Source organism: Mustela erminea, chromosome 3, assembly GCF_009829155.1.
Source record: "Mustela erminea isolate mMusErm1 chromosome 3, mMusErm1.Pri, whole genome shotgun sequence".
In the NCBI taxonomy this organism is placed as follows: Eukaryota; Metazoa; Chordata; class Mammalia; order Carnivora; family Mustelidae; genus Mustela; species Mustela erminea.
This window is the reverse complement of record NC_045616.1, coordinates 12,283,372-12,307,054: the sequence shown is the minus strand read 5'-3', so window position 1 is coordinate 12,307,054 and position 23,683 is coordinate 12,283,372. Positions and strand designations below refer to the sequence as shown.

Below are 23,683 nucleotides of genomic sequence, written 5' to 3'. Positions count from 1 at the left end.
AATAAGTCATGGGGATTTACTATATAGCATGGTGACTATTTTTAATAATGTAATACAATATACAAGAGTATATTTGAAAGTTACTAAAGAGTAGATCTTAAAAGTTCTTATCACAAGGAAAAAAATGTAACTCTGTGAGGTGCTGGATGTGAATTAGATTTATTGTGCTGATCATTTTGCAATGTATACATATATCAAATCATTATTTTGCACAGCTGAAACAAATACAATGTTATATGTCAATTATATCTCAATTTAAAAAAAACATTATGAGTGTGTCTGTGAGAGTGTTTCTGGATGAGACAAATTAAATAATTAATTAAATTAATAAAATAAAATAACTGATAAATCGTGACCCTTCAGATTGATTTCAAAACTGAACAGTATTGTTGCAATGTTTTGTGAGTGTCAGTCTAAACTACATTGTTTGGGGTCGCCTGGGTGGCTCCGTAGGTAAGCGTCTGCCTTTCGCTCAGGTCATGATCCTCCAGGCTTGTAAACTGAGCCTCACCACGGGCTCCCTGCTCAGCAAGGAGCCTGTTTCTCCCTCTGCCTGTTGCTCCCTCTACTTGTGCATTCTTTTTCTTTCAAACAAATAAATAAAATCTTTAAAGATAAATAAATAATTTTGTCCAAGAGACAATAAACAAATTATGTAGTTTTCACCTTTTTATCTTTGTGTATCAATTTTAAATATAATATACCTGCATGTTATATGATAAAAGAGAGGGGCAGTGGGTGAGAGACTCTCCTTTGCCTATAGTTCTCTGTGGACTAGGGGATGATTTCTGGAGCTCTGGGTACACACAGCAGATGTATGTTGGGAATGTTGCAGTACCCATATACAATGTATGTTGCATTACCCATATTCCAACTGAGAGATTAAAGAAAGGCATAGGCTATGAGACATAAACCCATATATTCACCTCCAGAGATGGTTCCAGAGATGCACATACACACCCTCACACAGACAGGTGGCTGCGTCTACCCACCATCTCTCTATTCAACACAAAATACATGATAATTACCTCTAGTAATGTAGACTTACGTCCACACCAAGCCCATAACGCTACCTCTGCTCACCCCAGAGATCCATGTAATCATCCACCACACCCTCTTCTCGCCACCCACATCCACCCAAACCAAGCTGCTGATGGAGAATCAGAGGTACTCTGGTGCCTAGGCCTGAGGAAGGAGCCTTGAGAGGGGGAAGGAGGACCTTGCCTGCTGAGTTCCTACTGTTCTGGGAATTCCAGGGGGCCACTAGAAGCCTGGTCAGAGATGGAGCAACTGCAGTGCGACCTCCTTCTGGAAGAGAGTCCCTGTGCTCTGCAGGTATTCAGGCAGATTTCAGAGTAACTAAATGAAGAAATTTGAATGAAGGATGGATTGAGTAGTTGAGCTGTTTTTCAGTACAGCTATTTACTTATGCAAATAAGAAGGTCTTGAAGGTAGGGGCTTTTTCTTATTCTTTTCAGTGACTTAATAAACACTATTACGTGTCTATTCTTTAATTGACTCTGCATGTCCATTTGGCCATTTTTACCCTCCTTCCCTCTCGTTCCTCCTTCCCTGTCCGTTTCCTTCCTTTTCCCTTCCTCCCAGTCTCTTTTCTTTCCTTCTTCTCTCCTTTCTTCATTCAATTGTCCCTTGTTCCAACAGACATTTAAGGTAACACAGAGCCTGGCACTTTGTTGATGATTTCCTCAATCAGTCTTTAACTGGGAATGAAGGAATGAGGGAAGAAAAAAGGAAGGTCCAGGGAAGATGACAAAGCCTCCTTCGAGTCAGTTTCCAGCCCACCATTCAGACAGATGAATAATTTTCCTGTCTTTCCTATTTTAACCAGTCCATTACGTGCTTCAGAAGAGGGCTTCTGAGGTCAGACTGAGTCAGCAGAGATGGAGAAATGGGAAGCTGTCTGCCTAATAACCCTAAAGAACATGAGTCAGTGTCTCATCTCTTCCTCCGAAGTTCTCTCCTCCCAGCACTTATCTGGGCAGGGAGGCCCTAACTCTCTACTACCCACAATGTTATAAAAGTACTTGACCTTCTGAAATTGAGATTGTGTCTTTCGCTCTGCATAATTACCTGAGCTCTCTATCAAAGCGGTTTCCTATATCAATAATTCATGTGTTGTTTTTGCTAAGTAGCATTCTATGGTATTCTATGGTGTTAGTCTATGGAATCCTATTCTACAGTTTGTTTAACCATTCACCCACTGACTGGCATTTCAGCTGTTCCTGGTTTTGCTTGTTACAAATAAATATGCTATGAACATTTGTGTAAAGGTTTTTTTGTGAACGTCAGTTTTTCATTTCTGTTTCTCTATCAATCCTGAGATAAATGCCTAAGAATGTAATTGTTGAGTTGTAATGTAAATACATGTTTAATATTGTAAAAAATTGCCAGACTCCTTCCAGAGTGGCAGTACCATTTATCTTCTGACTAACAATAAGTGATCCAGTTTCTCTTCATCCTCACTACTATTTGGTGTTATCACTACTTTTTATTTTAGCCATTCTGCAAAGGGAGTGGTGGTATCTCATTGTGATTTTAATTTATACTTCAGTAAAATATATATTAATGCCTTTTCATGTCTTTGGCTCATTTTTAAAAATTGGATTGTTTTACTTTTTTACCACTGTTTTGAGAGTTCTCTATGTATCCTACGTATGAGTCCTTTATCAGATATGTGGTTTACAAATATTTTTTCTATCTATACCTTGTCTTATCATCCTCTTAATGAGGTCTTCTTTAGAATAAATTTTTAATTTTTACAAGGTCTGATTTAATGATGTTTTCTTTTATGGATTATACTTTTGTTGTTATCTAAGAGCTCTTCACTAAGCCCTAAGTCCTGACGATTTTCTCCCAAAATTTTTATAGTTTTATATGTAATATTTAAATATGTAATTCATTTTGAGCTGATTTTTGTGTAAAATGTAAGCAGTTTTTCAAATAAAGTGATTCATCTGCAAATAAATTTTATATACCCATGGTTGAAAAATTAGCATATGCATAACATTACAACAAAGAAAATTAAGACTTTTCATAATCGTACCACTTATAGAAAATCATAAAAAAAGTAAGTTAAATTTAGATGTTTGTCCTTTCAAATTTCTTTTTCCTTTGTTTTTATATATGTTTGGCTCCCTTCCAATTGGTTTTGAAGATGGGGGAAGATACAAAAGATATTTTGGGAACAATTGGGAGAAATTTGAATATGAATTGGCACATGATGATAAGTTAATGTTGAATAGCTTAAGGATGTCTGCAATTTTCACATGGGTGCCAAGCTGGGGATGCAAGTAAAAGAGAGAGAAATTCAGCAAAAATATTAACCAATGGTCGTATCTAGATAGCGAGAACACGGTTGTTTGTTTGTGTATTTTATCAGTATTTTAACTATTCAACATATCTTCAGAATAAAAAGGTAGATGTTGTATGGGGGAGAATGACCAGACTGTTTTCCAGCAACACCTGAGTCCTTGTGAGAAGCTAAGACACCCTGAGAAGCCCCTCTAGGTGACAGGTCCCGTTCTAAATTTCTTTTGGACACCTGGAGAGACTTCTTAACCCCAGGGATATCTTTTCGCATCATTTGGTGGGGCCTGCGTCGGGGTATACGACAATGCCAGACACACAGCCAGCGCTCACTAACCGTAGTACCGTCCTCTGATCGTTACTTTTTCCCAAAAGTGAAAGTTACCCGATATAGTTAGAGGTTTTGCAGTGAAAAGAAAAGGGGGAAAAAAAAAAAAAAAAAAGGAAAGCCCATTCCCTGACCGGGAATCGAACCCGGGCCGCGGCGGTGAGAGCGCCGAATCCTAACCACTAGACCACCAGGGAAGATCTATTTGCACTTTCTCTGTTAAGCTAGACTAAATATATGGTATATGACACAAATTGAGGGCATGAACATGATTGGCTAAATTTTAGGTGCCTGAACCTCCTCCTCCTCCTCCTCGTAGCAGTCCCTCCGCCCCGCAGATCTGGAAAGGCAGGTAACGGAGGGCTGCGGCGGCATTATATTCTGAGAATGGCTGCCCTCTATGAGAAAAAAAAAAAAAAAGAAATGAAATGAAATGAAAAGAAAAGAAAAAAGAAAGCGTCAGCAGCCACTGGATGATTTTGGGGTCCTTTAGGGGAAGGAAAAAAGGTATGTGTCAGAAGTGGGATTCGAACCCACGCCTCTATTCAGAGACCAGAACACCCGCAGGGAAGGTGAGCACCTTGAGTCTGGCGCCTTAGACCACTCGGCCATCCTGACACCCGGAGCGAGGATTGGCTGTGCCAAACCCGCTTCCTGTGCGAGTAGCCGCCCCGCCCCCGCCGCGCGGGCTGACTCTCGCTCTCCCGCTTGCAGCTCGCCTAGAATTCCTTAAGAGTGCGGGGTCTGTGAAGCACCCGGAACCGTCCAACCTTTGTCTCCCGCGCAGGGACTCGAACTAGCCAAAACAGAGGAAAGCGCAAAACCCTTGGAAAACTGAAAACGTTGGTGATCACTGCGCAGGCGTCGGACCCAATCCCCTCGAAAAACGGAAAGGGTTGGTGACCACTGCGCAGGCGCCGGACCCTGCGCAGGCGCCGGACCCTGCGCAGGCGCAGCCGTGCAGCGGCAAAGGCAAGGAGAAATACCGGCTCCTGCAGGGCGCGGCTACTTTCCGCGTCCAGACGCCTGCCTCCGCCGCTTGTCCCTGGCCCTCGCTGGTGAAATCCCGGCCAGTTAATCCAGGGAGAACACGTGAAAATATACTCGCCACAGAGCAAGTGGCGAGTTTTCACTGTGATTCTGTATTTCTGCCTTCCTGTCCCTGCCCAGCCGTCCTTCAAGATCCGCCTCTCCTCTGCTAAGTCGCACACTCGTGGAGATAACGGAGAAACAGTGCTAAATAAAACGATTATGCTAACTATTAAAAAAATATTCATTCGCGACACTTGTTGAAGTACAATAAAGAAGACTGTTTAAGGGCGGTGTAGGTGTAGGGGCCACTGCAGTGGGGTCTTGCATTGGGGGTTGGGGGAGAGATTGGACTACATTCGGAAGACAACAAAGAAAAGTGAAAAGTGAAATTTTGAAATTTTGTAGCTAAGGAGCCAGATTTGGGGGGGGGGGCGGTCAGTAGATGGAAAATTAGTAAGAGATAACATCATCAAAGGTAAGGGGGGGAATTCTATCTTAAATGGCCAGACAGGGTGGTAAGATACCACCTTGGGGGGTGGTCGAGGATGAGGAACCCCCATTAGATATCCAGGATGATCAGATATCAAGGATGGGAGATTCCGGCTAACCTGATCCAGCAGGAATCTTGCTAGGACTGGACAGTGCAGAGACAGAGAGGGAAGTCCAAAAGTCAGGCCTAGCCGGAAAATAATTTAGGAGGACGGTTAACGAAAGAGTGCAAAAACAGCTAGTGTGTTTTCGCAACTAGTGGGAAGGCCCAGCTCCTCTGCTCCAGACCCTCACTGGTTCATTCATTCATTGAGCTCCAGACCCTCACTGGTTCATTCATTCATTGAGTATTGAGACTTCACTGAAAATACAGCAATGAGCAAACTCAGAAGCCCCCGCCCCAGAAAACTGACTGCTAGTGAGGGAAACAATCTGCACAATGAATACACGGGATGTGGGAACAAAAGTAGGGCAGTGAAGTAGCAATTCTATCTTTAGACTGGGATGATCAGTAAGGCCTGCTGAAGTGACATTTGCAAAAATAATTTTGAGAAGTAAAACACATGACTCTCATGCAATATGTGATCCACACATGACAAGATTTTATTCAGTTTATTAATGAGGGACACAAATGGTGCTAAGACCAATTCGAAGGGAACTTTGAAGATTTTTTTTTTTTTAAATAATGAGTCAAAGGAATGTTGAAAAAAGATTGCTAACAGATGGAAGGGAGGTTAAGATCCCAAGGATCAGTAATAAACTATGGTGCTTAAAGTTGTGATTTCTACTTGGGTTTGGGTTTTTTGGGTTTTGTTGTTGTTTTTGTTTCTGTTTGTTTGTTTTTTACCAGAGAGAATTCAGGGGCATCTCTTGACAAATGTTACTTGTATTGCTTAAGTAGGAATCTCTGGCCTTGCTCTCAAGCAGAAACCGTTTTGTATTGCTATCACTTTTCTCCAAGTTAACCTCTATACCTGCAAAATTATAAAATAGCCAAGTTAATCAAAGGTGCCCATGGAATCAGTTAATCCCCAAAAGGTCTGCCTACACAAGGCTAAGTACTCCACTCTTACGACACCTAGCATGCAAGAGGACAAGAACTGTACAGTAGTAAAGTAGTAATAACATTTTATTCAGAAACTGCTGTAGTAGGGAATATGAAATCTCATATAGAAATGGGCTCAATTCTAAATATAGCAAGGACAAGCCAGAATTTGTAGTCAAGGAGAGGGATGAGAGTCAGTGGATGAAAAATGATTGAGAAGAGAGAGTAGGGAGATTCTTGCTAACAGGATTTCTGCTAAAGGCAGGCCAGTCATGAGATACCACCTGGAGGATTGTGGGAGATGAGGTATATGATTAGATATGGAGAGCAATTAGATATCAAGGGGAAAGGATTCTGGATGAACTATCAGGATTATTGAAAGTACCCATTTATTATTATTATTAGGATTATTAAAGTTAGACTCCATAGCTCTGGGCAAACTAAGGCTCTCTGGCCCTAGGAAACTACTGGGTAGTTCCCTACCCAGTCTGGACAACTTGGCAGCTACCTTTTGCATCACAATGGCCTTGCAATAAGTGTGGATACAGCTCAGTCCCAGTGCCCACCTTATCCTGAACCACCCAGTTCTAGGGACTCTTCAATGCCCGAGACTTATGGGCCTGAAGAAAATTATGCATCCTTGCAAATGTCATCTACAGAGACACCCAGATGGAGACCGTCTCTCTCCTCTTTCCTCCTCCATGGATCTGCCTATTCAGGACACCCTGATTTTTTCACCAGCCCTAGAGTAAAACTTCCACCCATTTCTGTAGAGTTCTACCCACTTCCATAGAGGAGAGCACAGTGAAGAAGGAAGATACAGTCCAGAGCAAGAAACAGAAGACCAGAACCATATTCTCTCGGATCCAGCTATATGTACTCAGTGACAGATCTCAGAGACAGAAATACCTGTTTCCAGCAGATGCAAGAACTTTCTAACTTTCTTAACTTTTGCTATAAGCAGGTGAAGACCTGGTTCCAGAACCAGAGAATGAAATGTAAGAGGCAGCAGGAAAACAACTGGCCAATGAATAGCAAAGGTGTGACTCAGAATAGCTCAGCAACTATAGAATACCTAGGCTTATATGCCTACTCCCAGGGATTCCTGATGAATGCTTTTGGGAACCTTCCAACATGGAGCAGCCAGACCTGGTATAACCCACATTGGAGCAATTAGACCTGGAAAAGCCAGTCTTGGAGCAACTGTTCCTGGAATAGTCAGACCCGGTGGCCCCAAGCCTGGAACAACCAGGCATGGAACAATCAGCTGTGGAGAGGAATCTCTGTAGCCCCAGATCCAATTCCAGCAAAGTTCTGTCAACGATTTGCAGTCCATCTTCAAAACTGCTGGGAAAAGCCATAGTGTAAAAGAGCAAACTGCCCAGTATTTTAGTACCCAGCAAATAATGGATTTTTTCCCCGAAGTACTCTGTGAGCATACAGCCTGGAGATGTGTGACAATGAGCATATTATTCAATCTCAGTTTGGGTAGTGGCTGTATTACTTCTTCTAGGATTTGTCTGTTAGGGTCCCATACCTTTGCCTTGATATTGTTTCTCTTTAAGCAGTTGAGGGGGTATGACTGGAGTCTAATCAAAGAGGTTTCAGTAGCATTAGCTGCTGTGGACAACATAACAAAAGATGTTTCTGGCAGTAGATAACTAGATATAATACTAATTTGAATATTTTTAGGTTCAAGAATCTAACCTCAAGAATAGGAAGTGATGGATCTCTGAATTCTACTCCTTAACTATATGTTAACTAACATAAATTAAAAACAAAAATAAAATAGGAAGTAAAAATACAGAGATGTGTGATGAAGGATTACCTGTATTTTCTAAGATTGAGAGGTTTTACTTTTTGACAACCTCAGGTGTTACAGTAAAGAGTTAAACTATGATACGCTTCTCTGATTTCTTCTGCCCCTTGTGCTGTTTTACTACAACTCCTAATTTGTTCCTTATTCTACTATTTATAGAAAGAGGTTTTGTATTTTATTTAAGATTTTACTTATTTGTTTGAAAGAGGGGGAGACTGTGAGAGAGAGCATGAGCAGGGGGTAAAAGCAGACGGAGAGGCAGGCTCCCTGCCAAGAAGGGAGGAGAGAGCAAGGAGCAGGGAGCCAGATCCAGGGCCCTATCCAGGGCCCCATCCCTGGACCTGATCCCTGGACTGGATCCCTGGATCCTGGGATTATGACCTAAACTGAAGGCTTCGATGTCTTTTTACTACATCTGTATCTTTGGGGTAAATACCACTTTACCTTAAAAAAAAAAAAGTGCAAGGATGAACTTGGAAACCCAAGGTTGAGGCCTCGTTGAAAAAAGGGCTCAAAGAGTTATTGGACCAAAGTGTGCCTGCTCCCCAGTGAGTTACAGACAGAGATTACACCAGGTGGAGTTGCCTTACAAGGCCATCTTTATTTGTATGAATAAGGAGATGACAGGGAGTAATTTCCAAAGGTGTATCTCCGCAAAGGAGGAAACTCTGGATCTTTTAGGGTGCAGGATGAATATTCAGAAAGGGATTTTTAACAATATAATGAGGCTGAAGTCACTGTTGGTCACTCCTGGCACTTTCTGATTCATCTGGGCAGGCTTTTCCTCAAATATTTCTTTTTCTGTTCTAGTAGTTTGTTAGCTTGTTTCTAAAAGTTAAGACTAACAGCTACACAGAAGCTTCTTGGAGTTTAGTTTCTACAAGAAAGATTGACAGTTAGACAGAAGCGTCTACTAGAAATTTCCTGAGTTCAGGGCGTCAGGCCAGTGATAAGAGGAGCCTAAGTAAAGTTGAGTCAGGGAGAATGTTTGTCACTATTTATCTGTGTTGTCTATTTACAACTTTTGGATAATCGTTTCTTACCACATTGTGCTCCTGACTGAAGGGAGGACATGAGCATTTGGAGATGGTGTTTGATAATATTCAAGTTCTCTGGTAGCTTGCTTGGTCTTCGTGACCTTTTGGCCAGCTTGACCCCACTTCACGGTCTCCCATGTGCCCCAGTGAGCTAGCTTCCTTTCCTCAGCTTGCTTGGTCTGCCTTCACCCCCACTGCCATGCCCAGAGAAGGCCCTACTCTACCTAAGACCCTGGAGGCAGCAGAGAAGAAAACAAAGTATCTGTTCTTAAGAAGCTTATATTCCAGTGAGAAAGACCCAGAATAAACAAAATTATTATATGTTGGGAGTGATAAGTATTGTGACAAAAAATAAAACAGAGAAAGAAAGGTAGAGAGAGGCAGGTGATGAGAAAGACCTCTCAGGAAGTGACTTTTGAGCAGAAATTTGTGGAGTCAGGGAGCAACCAGGTAAAGTATCTGGGGACAGAGGGCTTCAGGTAGAGGGAAGAGCAAATACAAAGGCCAAAAAAGAAAGCCAAAAAACAGTATGGTTGAGACTGAGTGAGAGGGACTGATGCCAGTCTGTGCAAGACATGGAGTGAAGAGGACAGCTTTGAGCTGAGGTGTGGTAAGGTATAGTCTGCTGTCCCAGGATGTCCTGGCTGTCATGTGGCGATTAGACTCTAGAGTGCAAGAGTGAAGCAGAGATAGCAACTGACAGGCTACTAAAAGGCCCTCTGACTAAACTAGGTGGCAGCAAGCCAAGCAGTGAGAGAGAGTTGAATTCTGGATATAGCTGGGACTCATTCTTGCCAACACAAATGAACAAACGTTGTAGGATTTAAAAAACAAACAAACAAACAAAAAAAACCAAAAAACAACAACAACAACAACAAAAAAAAAACAGGGAAGAGGGATGCCTGGGTGGCTCAGTTGGTTAAGCATCTGCCTTCAGCTCAGGTTATGATCACAGGGTCCTCAAGTCCAGTCCCACACCGGGCTCCTTGCTCAGCAGAGCTCCTCCCTCTGCCCGTTGCTCCCCCTGCTTTTTCTCTCTCTCTCTCTGACAAATAAATAAAACCTAAAAAAAAAAAAAAATAAGGAAGAGATGTTTATTTGAGCCCAAGGACTCAAATTGTATCCAAGGACAGCAACTTAGTATACATAATCATCACAAAGAAGGGAGTACTCTGGGAAAAAAACATTTGAGGCAGGGCTACATATGTTTTCACACAAGTTACAAATCAGGAATATGACCCAGTAGGAGGACCCTGAGCTCAGCACATCCCATGTTTAACACTAAGTCAATATCCAAGTCAATAAAGTAGGAAGTGATCCAAAGACTGACAGAACAAACTCCACCACTAAATACAGTGAAGAAGCTGCATCTCATAGGTTAGGAAGGTCAGAAAGGTGGAGGAAGATTGCCCCAAGGATGACATACATGGAGAGGGCAAAGAAATGGTCTTTCCCATCCTGAGCTCAGAGGGGTAGTACAAAACCACATAACATTTGTCTTTAAAAACCAGAGGGACTGAAATCCATGAGTTTGTAAAAACAGTTGGGACTTGGAGCCTGGAACTTAAAAAATATGCTGACTCACCACAGGGTTGGCCAGGAGTGTGAGTGATAGCTGGGTTGCATCCCTTCAAGAGACAGGAGTCCACAAAGGCAACATGAAAATGGCAGTTCACACAATGCCAGGGGGCAAATGGGAGACAGACCTATTTGTAATGATTTTGGAACATGTTACAGGACTTCTCTGAAAACAAGGGAGCTGGCAGGTGCCATTTTCCACCCCCACCCCCCACTATAAATACAAGGACTCTGTGGAAAGATTTAACAGAACTATGTAGTGTCGGGGACTGCCTCTGGCCAGGAAAGTCCCCGCCATTACAAGATGGCGCTTGGCTCACTGCCAGCAAAATACGCTGCAAGTAAACAACGAACTTTCTGGTGAAGCCCACCTAAAGGAGGACATAGTCATTGGCTGTTTCAAATTTAATCAGCATAGTAACAAGACTCTCATTGGCTTTCCCCATTGCTTGGCCCCTTATTGGTCACCCTGCTGCATATAAGCTAAGGAAGTTGACCAAATAAACGGGATGAAGCATTAAATAAACGGGGAATGAAGCATTAACACTGAAGCAGGCTTCTTGTCTTCCTTGCGGGTCAAGGGCGATAATGTAGAACATTCCATCCTAAAAGAGCAAAAATGAACTTTGGGACTTCACCAAAATAAAAAAGCTTTTGCACAGCAAAGGAAATGTCACAAAAACTAAGAGGCAACCCACGGAATGGGAGAAGATATTTGCAAATGATGTTACAGATAAAGGGCTGATATCCAAGATGTATAAAGAAATTATCAAACTCAATACCCACAAAACAAATGATCCAGTCCAGAAATGGGCAGAAGACATGAATAGGCACTTCTCCAAAGAAGACATATAAATGGCTAACAGACACATGAAAAAACACTCCACATCACTTGTCATCATGGAAATCCAAATCAAAACCACAATGAGATACCAACTTCTACCAGTCAAAATGGCTAAAATTAACAAGACAAGAAACAACAAATGTTGGTGAGGCTGTGGAGAAAGGGGAACTCTCTTACACTATTGGTAGTAAGAGTGGCTGCAAGCTAGTGCAGCCACTCTGGAAAACAGTATGGAATTTCCTCAAGACTTTAAAAATAGAGCTACCCAATGACCCAGCAACTGCACTACTGGGTATTTAGCCCAAAGATACAGATGTAGAAAAAGAAGGGGCACATGCACCCCAATGTTCATAGCAGCAATGTCCGCAATAGCCAAACGGTGGAAGGAGCCCAGATGTTCTTCAACAGATGTAAGGATAAAGAAGATGTGGTTCATATATGCAATGGAATATTACTCAGCCATCAGAAAGGATAAATACCCATCATTTGCATCGACATGGATGGAACTGGAAGGGATTACATTAAGTGAAATAAGTCAAGCAGAGAAAGACAATTATTATATAGTTTCAGTCATATGTGGAATATAGGAAATAGCACAGAGTATCATAGAGGAAGGGAGGGAAAACTGAATGGGAAGAAATCAGCAAGTGAGACAAACCCTGAAAGGCTCTTAACTCCAGGAAACAAACTGAGGGTTTCAGAGGGAAGGTGGGTGAGGGGATGGGGTAACTGAGATATGGGCATTAAAGAGGGCATGTGATATGATGAGCACTGGGTGTTATGCACAACTAATGAATCATTGAACACTACATCAAAAGCTAGTAATGGCTAATTGCATATCTAGAAACTAAACAAAACAAAACTAAAATGTCTATACTTTTCAAAGCAATCTATACATTTAAGGCAATCCCTATCAAAATACCAGGAGCATTTTTCACATAGCTAGAACAAACAATCCTAAAATTTGTATGGAACCACAAAAGACCCCAAATAACAAAGCAATCTCAAAAAAGGAAACCAAAGCTGGATGCATGAGGATTCTGAATTCAAGCTGTATTACAAAAATGTAGTCTCAAAACAGAATGGTACAGGCTGCAAAATGGACACATTGATCAATGGAAGAGAATAGACAGCTCAGAAATGGACCCAAAACTATATGATCAACTAATCTTTGACAAAGGAGGAAAGTATATCTGATGGAAAAAAGACAGTCTCTTCAACAAATGGTGCTGGGAAAATTGGACAGCCACATGCAGAAGAATGAAACTGGATCACTTTTTTACACTATATGCAAAAATAAGCTCAAAATGGACGGAAGACTTAAATGTGAGACAGGAAACCCCCAGAATCTTAGAGAAGAACACTGGGAACACTCCCTTTGACCTAGGCAGTAGGTTCTTAATAGACACATCTTCAGAGGCAAGAGAAACAAAAGCAAAAATGAACTGTTGGGACTTTATCAATAAAAAGCTTCTGCACAGTGGAAGAAACAAGTAACAAAACTAAAAGACAGCCTATGGAATGGGAGGAGATAATTGCAAATGATAAATCTGATAAAGGGTTACTGTCCAAAATATATAAAGAACTTATTAAACTAAACACCCCCCAAAACAAATAATCCACTTAAATAATAGGTGGAAGACATATTCATGTCTATTCAGACATTTTTTTCCAAAGAAAACAGACACATGAAAAGACGCTCAACATCATTCATCATCAGGGAACTACAAATCAAAATTATGATGAGATACCACCTCACAGTGCCATGATGGCTAAAATTAACAGAGAGAACAACGGATGCTGGTGAGGATGTGGAGAAAAGGGAGCTTCTTTCACTGTTGGTGGGAATGCAAACTGGTGCAGTAATCCTGGAAAACAGTATGGAAGTTCCTCCAACAGTAAAAATAGTAATACCCTATGATCCAGCAATAGTACTACTGGGTATTTACTCAAGGGATACAAAAATATTGATTTGAAGTGGTACATGCACCCCCATGTTTATAGCAGCAATGTCCACAATAGTCAAATTATGGAAAGAGAACAAATGTTCATTTTATCAGCTAACGAATGGATAAAATGGATAAAGATGGTATACATATATTCATATATATATATATGTATATATTCATATATATACTTCTATCTCTCAGCCATCAAAAAGAATGAAATCTTGCTATTTGCAGCACCAGGATGGAGCTAAAGTATATTATGCTAAGTGAACTGAATCAGGGAACGATAAATACCACATGATTTTACTCATATGTGGAATTTAGGAAGCCTAACAGGTAGGGAGAAGAAAAAAAGGAGGAAAAACAGACTCCTTTTTTTTTTTTTTTTTTATGTTACTTGTTTATTTGAGAGAGAAAGCACACACGAGCAAGGGGGGTGAGGGCAGGTCAGGGTGGGGGCTCAATCCTAGGACCCTGAGATCATGACCAGAGCCACCCAGGCGCCAGAAAGCTAACTCTTAACTATACAGAACTAAGGGTTGCTCGAGGGTAGTTGGGTGTGGGAGATGGGTGAAATAAGTGATGGATATGAAGCAGGGCACAGGTTGTGATGAGCACTGTGTGTTATATGTGAGAAATCACTAAATCCCACACCTGAAACCAATATTACTCTGTATGTTAACTAACTGCAAGTTAAATAAAAAACTTAGAAGAAAAAAAAAATCCATGGGACAAGTAGATCAATCAAGAAAAGATCCAAGAGAATATTTGATCTTGGTTCCAATCCATGGGGACAGAGTATTTTGGTGGTACAGTGGTGGAGGGTCCAGCAAAGGAAAGGAGGAGCAAATGAGGAAGGTAGAAAACCAGAAAAGTGTGAAGTTCCAGAAGCCATTGGGGTTTGGGGTAGAGGAGTATGGAGGGAAACATCTGCATTGTCAGATGTTGCTCTGAAGGTGGAGAGGCCACCCCAAGTGACTTTGAGAACCATTCCAACGGCTTGATGGGGAGGAACTCCCCCCAGAGTCATCTGAAGAGAGAATGGGAAGTGAAAAAGAGTCCGCAGTGAATCTGGGCCACTTTTCAGAGAACTTTTGATGCCCCAGAGGGAAGGGTCCGTAGCTGGATGGGCCCTTGGGTTCTAGAGTGGCGTCTAGGCGGTTTTCAGGGTGGCTGATTCTGTGGCACGTGTTTGCATGTTGGTGGCAACTAAGAGGGAGAAATTGTTGGTGAGGTACAAAACAGGAACAGCTGTGGAGGAGACATCCCAGAGCAGGCTGGAGGGGCTGGGGCTGGCACCCAGGGGAAGGACCTGGCTCTATACATTTCCCGCATCAAGCGCAGATACTCGCGACAGAAGCCACCTCCGCACTGCTTCCCCGCAGCTCCGCAGCGAGCTGGAGCCATCCCTGCTGGAACTACGCCTCCCGGCAGGCAGTGCGCGCCGTGGCCAATGCGCAGGCGCATGCCACGGGTTCGACTCGTCCCCTCCCAGCCGCCCCGGCCCCAGTTCCGGGCTGCAGCCACCGACGCGGAGGGGGACGGGTTCCTCTTAAAAGAGAAACGGCGGCGGTGCGCGCGAGGTGGGGGAGGCGCAGGCGCAGTTAGGCTGAGGGCGGGTGGGGGCTCGCAGGTAAGGCCAGGTGGGGGTGGACCGCGGCTGGCGCTCTCGGTGGCCTGGGCGCTGCCTTCGGAATCGGCGTGTCCTAACAGCGAGCGTTAAGTGGGGCGGCCCGAGCCGGGGTGGGGACGCCGTCCAGACCCGGCCCCAGCCACGGTCGCCCCGCCACGAAGAGCGCCCCCCGGCGGCGCCAGCTCCGTCCCCCGCCCGCCAGTAAAGGCCCGTGCTCTTCTCAGGGGAAACTGCCCCTGCCCCCTGAGCAACCCCAGTTGAAAGTCCTCCGTGGCCCTCAGCCCCGTGCCAGCGCTTCGGCGTCTCAGGTCCGGCCATTGTTCGGCCTCGACCCCGTCTCGCTGCCGCCCGCCGCCCGGCGGTCCACGCGCCGTAACGTCAGCCGGGGCGGTGAGGGCGCCGGGGCCGCGGACGCCGCCGGAATGACTCGATCCGGCTCCCAGGTGGCCGACGAGCCAACCGCGGCCCCCGCGGCAGGCGGAGCCGGGGCCTCGGGCCCGCCCACACGCGCGTCTCCTCCGCCCGGTAGGTCCCGGTGCCCATGGCTTCCTCCCCGGTGGACGCGTCCCGCAGGCGGCAGGAGAAGCGGCGGCAGCTGGACGCGCGCCGCAGCAAGTGCCGCATTCGCCTGGGCGGCCACATGGAGCAGTGGTGCCTCCTCAAGGAGCGGCTGGGCTTCTCCCTGCACTCGCAACTCGCTAAGTTCCTGTTGGACCGGTTAGGGGCCGGCGCGGGCCTGCGGGGGAGGGCACCCAGGTCGCCACGCCCAGTCCCCTCCCCTGGTCCGGGGCCTACCCTCTGCTTCTCCCCACCTGCACGGGCCTCGGTTCGGCCGAACGGCCTGTGCGATTGGTGGCTTCTGTGGGTCCCTTGCCGTCCTCTTGGTCCCCGGCGAATAGGGCGCCCGAAAGTGTGTGCGTGCTGAGAGCTGAAGGCACCCGCTGGCTGGGATCCCTCCCTAAGCTGCCTGTCTTCTCCCCTCCGCCCCCTTCCCCTCGCAGGTACACTTCTTCAGGCTGTGTGCTCTGTGCAGGTAGGGCGGAGATCACTAGAGGTAGGGGGTCTGGAGCCAGGGAGGGGAGAGGGGCAACAGGACCCAGAAGCAGCCTTAGGAAGGACTGGAGCAGAGGGGACCCTGAGTGAGTTTGGGAAAAGGTGGGGGAGTTGGGGAGCCCAGGGTAGTTTAAGGGGGGCAGCTTGCGGAGAAGACAGCAACGTCTCAGGACCTTGGGGATTCTGGGCTCTGAAGAATGGTTAACTGAACTAGGGACTGGCCTTGCCCAGGGCGTTGGGGGACAGGGCTGTGAGGGCGTGTCCGAGGGTGAGAGTGGGAGGCTTCCCAGCTTGCCCTGACTGTTGCCTTCACCACTTCAGGTCCTGAGCCTTTGCCTCCCAAGGGTCTGCAGTATCTGGTGCTCTTGTCCCATGCCCACAGCCGAGAGTGCAGCCTGGTGCCAGGCCTTCGGGGGCCCGGGGGCCAAGATGGGGGGCTTGTGTGGGAGTGCTCTGCAGGCCACACCTTCTCCTGGGGCCCCTCTTCAGGCTCCATATCTCCAGAGGAGCCCAAGCCAGCTTCCTGTCCAAATACTGCCTGGAGAAGCTGGTGTCTGGAGGCCAGGAGTGGCCAGGAGCCTGCAGGTAGGCTTCAGGAAAGAAGAGTTACGAAGAAAAGCGAGGGAGAATAAGGTTCCCATCTCTGTGGCTTAGAGCCCCATTTTCTAAAAATGATCCTTTCTCAGTGGAGAAACTAGGCTGACAAGTCTATCCTCAAATATATTTTTAGGTATAAAAAGCAAAATACAGAATAAGATTTATGTTGTGTTACCATTGGTGGAAAAATAAGAGGAGAATGAATATATGTATATTATGAATGTATATAAACCTTCTCTGGAAGGTTTTCTGTGGGAAGAACTAGGTGATTGGGGGACAATATCAGAAAAGAGATTTTTCAAAGTGTATCTTTTTATACTTTTATTTTTTGAACCATGTGAATGTATCATCTTCAAAGAAAATACCCCTTCCGATCCCTGTAGCCTCTGCACCCTTCTCCTTCCCAAGAGTCCTCCCACCACTTCAAACCTTAGAAATGTATGTGTCCTCATGCCCCCAGCCCAGAATTCCTTCCCCTCTGACCCTACCTTTGTCAACAGGTTTGGCAGCTGAGCATGATGAGAGGACTCCAGAGGCCAAGCTGCCCAGGTGAGGTGGGGGTGGGGGGGCGGTCGGTGAGGGGTGGTGGGAGGGAAAGGCTAGACTTGGGTGAATTTCAAGGGTGAGTGAGCAGAGCCTGAGGCTTCCCTTTCTTGGTCCAGCAGGGAAGTGGTACCCCTACTGGAGACCTTCCCAACCCCAGGAGAAGACGGGGAGGAGGAAGATGAGGATGAAGAGGAGATGCTCAGTGATGCCAGCCCATGGACCTACAGCTCCTCCCCGGACGAGCAAGTTGGGGCTGTGGAAAGATGTTGAACAGAGCAGCAGGGAGGGAACAGCTGGTCAGGGATCCCAGGCTTTCCAGATTCAAGGGAAAGGCTTATTGGTGGGGAAGGCAGAAAGAATTGGAGGCTCTGAATTGGGGAAAGGGGATGAAGGTAGGCTCAGAGGAAAATGAAAGATGAAAGTAGTTGTGAACATAGATCCTAGGGTAATGGTAGCATTGTTCTGAGATTGGGATCTTGGCAATTTAGGGGCTGGGGTTGGGTTGAAAGCTAGCTAAGAGCCCAGGGAGATAATGCCCTTCTTTTCCTTCTCTTTTCAGCAGTGATCCAGATGCCTCCAGAGTACTTCCTTCCCCTGTCACCCATGCACTTAAGGATGGGGAGACACCCCCGGCCCCAGCAGCTCCCCTCAATCCACTTGCTGTACCATCTTCAACATCCTCATCGGGTTCTGGAGCTCTTCTGCCTATGGAAGTTGGGGTACAGCCAGAACTCAGAGGGACCCCTCAAGCAGCCCAGCAGACTGAGCCCCAGGCCAGGTAACCTGTTGGCTGAGACAGAGGGCAGGGGCATCCTGGGACATGGCCCTCCCTCGAGGCCCTCTGCTCCCTCTTTGCTGCCCATAGCCCTGGGAGTCAGGCCCAGTCTGCTCTGACCTTGGCCTGGGAGGAGGACACAACACAGATCGGCCCCAAGAGAATTAGGTAGGCCTCGGGGAGGGGGCTCTGGGGAGGGGAGTGAGAAGAGGGGGCTGAGGAGAGCCTGTGGGAGTCTTTATGCTCCTGCCTATATTTCCCCCCCAGGAAAGCTGCCAAAAGAGAGCTGCTGCCTTGTGACTTCCCTGGCTGTGGAAGGATCTTCTCCAACCGGCAGTATTTGAATGTGAGGACATGAGGGTCACAGACTGGGCTCTATGTGGCCTCAGAGGTATATGAGAAGGGCTTAAGGAAATGCGGAGGTGAAGGAGAAGCTGAAGCAAAGAAGCTCAGGGTGTGGGTGGATTTGGAGATAGGAAGAGAAGAGCTGGACCTGCAGAGCTCACCTAGAGTTAATCACTAAACAAACAGCTGTAGATAAGGAAGAAAACTAAGCGTCAGGTGCACAGCTGCTGCTTGTCACTGCTGGTTGTGTCTGCCCTCCAAGGGTCACATTGGGATGACAGTGGCATTCCTCAGGGTCTTGGAGTGCTAGCATCTTTCTAAGCAGTTGATGTGGATCATCAACTTCTGGTCTCCAAAACATCCCTAGGGAGTAGGTGCCAAGACTTTTCCTCCTACAGGTGAGGCAACTGAGGCACATTGAAAGCTAATGTGGTTGCACTGGGGTTCCAGAGTCTGCACTCAGCCACTGGGCCCTGCTGGTTGGAGTGGGTAGTTCTAGTGCCAGAGGACAAGAAGATGCAGCCTAACTGTAGGAGAGGTTTGAGGCACAAAGAGGGAAGGCCACAGACCCACACCTAACCCAGAGCCCTCCCAGATGATGTCCTGAAACTGAGGGAGAGCCCAGACCAGAGGGATGGTGAAGCAATGGTGGATGGGATTTGGGAGAGGAAACGGGTACGTCAGCCCCCTGTGATAGGAAAGCTCTGGGATAAGGACTTTAGTGGGGCCAGTCAAACATAGGAGGCTCTTGATGAAGACTGAAGCAGCTTCAGCAGCAGTTTAACTATGGGGAAGTGGGATTATAGAAAAGAGGACAGCCCATGCAGTTTATGGAGCCAGGATGCAAAATTCGGTCAGACAGGAGAACAATTTCCCAGACATACTCAGGGAGTTAAAGAACACGCTGCCCTTAAAGTGTTCCAGGTTGAGAGCATGCATATGTGTGTGTGTGTGTGTGTGTATGTGTGTTTCCAAAGCAGATTTAGGAAAACGTCATATAATAAATACTCATGATGAGCTTTTAATAAAGTAGGCAGTCTGGGCAACATTGTCGTACACTGATACTGAAGAAGGTAGTCATACCTACGTAGATTGTGTTCTCATTCCCAGCAGACAGCAACTTCATGATTAGGGAACCAAGAGCGTCACCAGAATGGCCCTTTGTTCAGAGAACTGGGCTTTGTAAGGAGGGTTGTGGCAGAAATGTGAGATAATGCAAGTCAAGGACGGGATAGGATGAGGGCAGTGTTTAGTGTCAGGATGGGATGGGGTGCTCGCAGTCGGATGAGGACTGGCCAGGATGATGGGAGCTGGTGGTGACAGAACTATTGGGGAAAGCGGGCAGGCAGAGGAGCCTGCCTGCTGGGCCAGCTCTCGTGGCCTCCCTGACATTACCTGTTTCCTTTCCTAGCACCACAAGAAGTACCAGCACATCCACCAAAAGTCCTTTTCCTGCCCAGAGCCAGCCTGTGGGAAGTCCTTCAACTTTAAGAAACACTTGAAGGAGCATGTTAAACTGCACAGTGGTGAGTGGTAGAAATGCCTCCTCATTTTCTTCCTGTGGGTGCTGTCCCCTGCCCTTATGGGTCCCTTCACTTTCCTGTGGGGCCTGTCACCTCCTATCTGCATGTCCCATCACCCCTCCATGGGATGACTCTCATACTCAGTTCTCTGTGTGGTGAGCACCCACCTGCCTGAGATTGTTCTAGGTGCTGAGATACAAAAGTGAACAAAGAAGGAAATCCTTACTTCATAAGATGTCCACTCTAGTGATAGAGGGCTACAAAGAGATGTAAAAGCCCGGAAGGCGAAGGAGAGCACAAGGGAGGAGTCTCTCTGGTAGAAAGGGAAGATGCTTTGAGCAAAGACCTAAGTGAAAGGAGAAATTGAGGCTTGTCCATGTCTATGGGCAGCACTGGGAAGGCCCTGACCTGGCTTCTGTGTGGTGTGTTCCGGAAAGGGAGAGGAGGCCAGGAAGTTAGAAAGGAAGGAAAAGAGATCAGACAGGTGCTTGGGGTCTCCAAGGCTACCATCAGCATGGCTTGGCTTCTGGCCAAACGAGATAAGGTCGTGTATGGTAGAAGGACACAATTGACTTTAAGAGGAGCAAAGTGACTGCCATGTGGAGAAATGGGACTGTAGGAACACACAGTGCACAGTGACAGCAGGTCCAGTTGGGTTGGTAGGGGGATGTGGCTGGAGGCTGATGGGAGTGTGAAGGTAGAGCCCAATGGCCACTGTAAGAAGGACACACTGGCTACAGGTGGATTGGCAAGAGGGCATCAAGGCTGACTTGAAGGATTCCAGCCTGAGCAACTGGGCAGAGGTGATGAGATTTCCTGGAAATAAGGGAGAGGCAGGCTTTAGGAAAGGGACATTTTATTTGGGACATGCTAATTTAGACATCCCAGAAGATGTGAGTCTGGAGTTCAGAGATGATGGAGGAAAAATGTGTTCATCACAAGCAAGTGGGTGGTCTTTGGGGTTGAGGGTAGAGGGTACTTACATGGAGTGAGCTTAGGTAGAAGAGAGTTCTGAGCGGTGCAGGTGGGAAGGGCAGCTCCCAAGCGCCTGGTGAAGCAGATGAAAAGAACAGTATTTGAGGACCCAAGTGGAGAGAGTGTTCTGTGGGGTGGGTGGGGGGGGTAGGTTGTGCCAGTGCTACGAGACTAAGATGAGGACAGGCCACCGGATGTGGTGGTGGGACGCCACCTTTGACTAGATGACAAGGTAGTGTGTGACAAGGGAGGACAGCCAGAACGAAGTGAGTTCAAGGCAGGGAGCAGCTGGGGAAGTAGAAGTAGCAAGTATGGGCCACTCTCTGGAGTGTTGCTGTGAAGACAAGTAGAGAAATGGGGTCTTAGCTGGAGGCTGTGAGTTTGCGGGTACAGAGATGGAAATGATCCCACTGAGAGAAAAGGCTTACTGATGTCTGGGTTTGGGGGGTAATGGGGGAACCTCTGGTCAGGGAGAAGTAGTGGGTCTCTGCACAGTTGGAGGGCGACTGCAGTGGACGGAGAAAGGGATAGTCACGTATATGGGCAGAGGCGAACTGGTGGATGGATCAGGTCAGGGGACTATATTCTTTCTGGGTTCTCTTTCTCCCTGGTGACTTGAAGAATGAGACCACTGCTGAATGAGCTAGCAGAGAGAGGAGGTGGTATGGAAAATGGCCTTCTGGACTCTTGAGAGCGGCAGAGTGAACTGGCCATGAAATGCAGAGGCATATGGTGGGCCCTTGGGACTTGTGGTTGTGAATGAAAAGGAAAGACTGAGGCATAGGCGAATGGATTGTGGGTTGTGTTTCTGCTCCCCATACCACACCTGTGTATTCCTGGAACAGGCCAAGGGTTGTGTTTACCTTGATGCAGCTAAGGTAGAGAGCAGCTAGTGAGTTCATAGTGTGAGCAAAGGAGGCTACAAAGATACCCCAAGAAAAGGGATCTGGTTAAGGAGTGTGGAGGGGGACAGTGGGAAGGCAACAGGCTGCTGGACTGGCAGCCTGCAGTCACAGGCTTATTGTAGCGGGACAAAGTAGAAGGCCGTTGCTGGAGCTGGGATGCTTGAAATGGAGATTTCAAGGAGGTGCAGTGCTCTGGGAGTGGTGGCTGAGAGTGGGGGGGAGACCAGGTCAGTGCAGGTCCGGGAACAGAAATGTGGAGTGCTGGACGTGTAGAAGGCAAAGCAATAACACGAGTAATGGCTGAGGAGAGGGCCTGGGGCCGGAGGTTTGGGAAATGTGATGGAGTAATGGGGAAGAAGGCTGCAGGGGTACATGTGGGGTTATACACGTGGTGGTGAGACAGAGGTCTAAAGAATGCCCCAAGAAGCAGGGATACCTCCTGTAGAGCCTGCCCAGAGACTTGGGAGGTATAGGAGAAAAACCACAGCGGGACTGAGAGAAATGCTGGAGAAGCACAGAGGGCAGGTGGTCAGTGCTGGTAGGGAGGCAGGTTCAGGGAAAATGGAACAGATTGGCAGCTGACAGCCAAGGGGCACTGTTGGGGGCCTGAGGGGTGGTGCATAAGCTGGTTGATTGGGGCCAGTACTCCTGTGAGGGTTGGCAGGTGGGCTGGGCTGAGGAGGGGCCATGGCCTGGGGATGGTTGCTGGGGTGAGCCCTGTGAACCCGCAGACACCCGGGACTACATCTGTGAGTTCTGCGCCCGGTCTTTCCGCACCAGCAGCAACCTCGTCATCCACCGGCGCATCCACACTGGAGAGAAACCCCTGCAGTGAGTGTGCAGGGAGGAGGGTGGGAAGGTTGGGCTGCGGGTGGGCAAGCAAGACAGAGCTGAAGGAGGGGGAGCCCCTGGGGAAGTCACGATGGGCTGAAGCCCTGTCCTTCCCTCCGCTGTCCCTGGCTCAGGTGTGAGATCTGCGGGTTCACCTGCCGCCAGAAGGCTTCCCTGAACTGGCACCGGCGCAAGCACGCGGAGACAGCCGCTACTCTGCGCTTCCCTTGTGAGTTTTGCGGCAAGCGTTTCGAGAAGCCAGACAGCGTTGCAGCTCACTGCAGCAAAAGCCATCCAGCCCTGCTCCCAGCCCCACAAGAGTCACCCGGCCCATCGGAGCCCTGTCCCAGCATCTCAGCCTCTCTGATCCTGGGGTCTGGTGATGAGTCCAGGCCCTCTGTGGTTCCTCAGGCTCTGACCGTGCTCCCTCAGCAGTGAGCATTCCTGAGCTCTGAGGAACCAGACCCTGGAGACTGAAGAGGAGCAAGGAAGAGAAGTACCAGGTGCCTGGTCCCCAGAAACCCGGGTGTCAGGAAGTTTAGGGTGGAGGCAGAAAAACAAGCCAGGCTTTTAGTCTTCCTAAAGGACAGAATAAACCCAGTATTTCACATGGACGTACGTGGGCAGAGTGACTATTTTGGCACCTGAAGTGCAGGAATCCTGATTTCTCTAGAAGCAGGCGCTACCAGAATATGCCTGAGTTTACCATGGGTGTGGGCTGTATTACTCTCTCTGCAGGCCCCTACCTCAAGGACCCAGCTTTCTTTCTCAGTTTGCTTTGGCACTTTGCAGTCCTTTTCTGTGGAGTGTCATACCTGTTCTTGTACTCAAGAAGGGTAGGCTGCAACATATGGAGAGCACTGGGTCATTCCAGTGACCCAGAGCACTGGGTCAATCCAGTGGATTAGCTGGAACAGGAATGGAGGTATGTGAGCCTGAGCCACATTCGTACTCTGCATTGACCAAGAGAACCAAACATACATGTTTGAAGAGTCTTGCCTTCCAGTGCAAAATCAAGCGGGCGTTGCATGCAAGATCCCTGAGCTTCAGAA

At 47.1% G+C, this 23,683-nt stretch overlaps 1 protein-coding gene, 2 non-coding genes and 1 pseudogene across 11 annotated transcripts; 2 read left to right on the top strand and 2 right to left on the bottom strand.

Moving 5' to 3' along the window:
- Positions 1-1,281: 1,281 nt before the first annotated feature.
- Positions 1,282-8,180, top strand: LOC116587157 (annotated as a pseudogene).
- On the bottom strand, positions 3,781-3,852 carry TRNAE-CUC. The gene has a single exon. It is a non-coding gene; the product is annotated as a tRNA-Glu (tRNA).
- Positions 4,168-4,273, bottom strand: TRNAL-CAA. Its single transcript has 2 exons — positions 4,236-4,273; positions 4,168-4,213 (listed from the first exon to the last, which is right to left on the bottom strand). It is a non-coding gene; the product is annotated as a tRNA-Leu (tRNA).
- Positions 8,181-14,944: 6,764 nt separating the features above from the next.
- Positions 14,945-23,245, top strand: ZNF692 (zinc finger protein 692). Of its 9 annotated transcripts, none has more exons than XM_032335173.1 (12): positions 14,945-15,031; positions 15,611-15,798; positions 16,083-16,114; positions 16,456-16,719; positions 17,232-17,280; positions 17,394-17,519; positions 17,837-18,055; positions 18,143-18,220; positions 18,320-18,398; positions 19,809-19,923; positions 22,532-22,631; positions 22,766-23,245. In XM_032335173.1, the coding sequence occupies exons 2-12, from the start codon at positions 15,623-15,625 to the stop codon at positions 23,067-23,069; spliced, it is 1,542 nt and encodes a 513-aa protein (XP_032191064.1). In that variant the 5' UTR covers positions 14,945-15,031; positions 15,611-15,622; the 3' UTR covers positions 23,070-23,245. The 9 variants fall into 9 exon arrangements, with proteins under 9 accessions (XP_032191064.1, XP_032191063.1, XP_032191061.1 ...); XM_032335172.1 differs by having other exon boundaries at positions 15,026-15,081; positions 16,624-16,719; XM_032335170.1 differs by having other exon boundaries at positions 15,026-15,081; positions 17,397-17,519; positions 17,840-18,055.
- Positions 23,246-23,683: the final 438 nt, after the last annotated feature.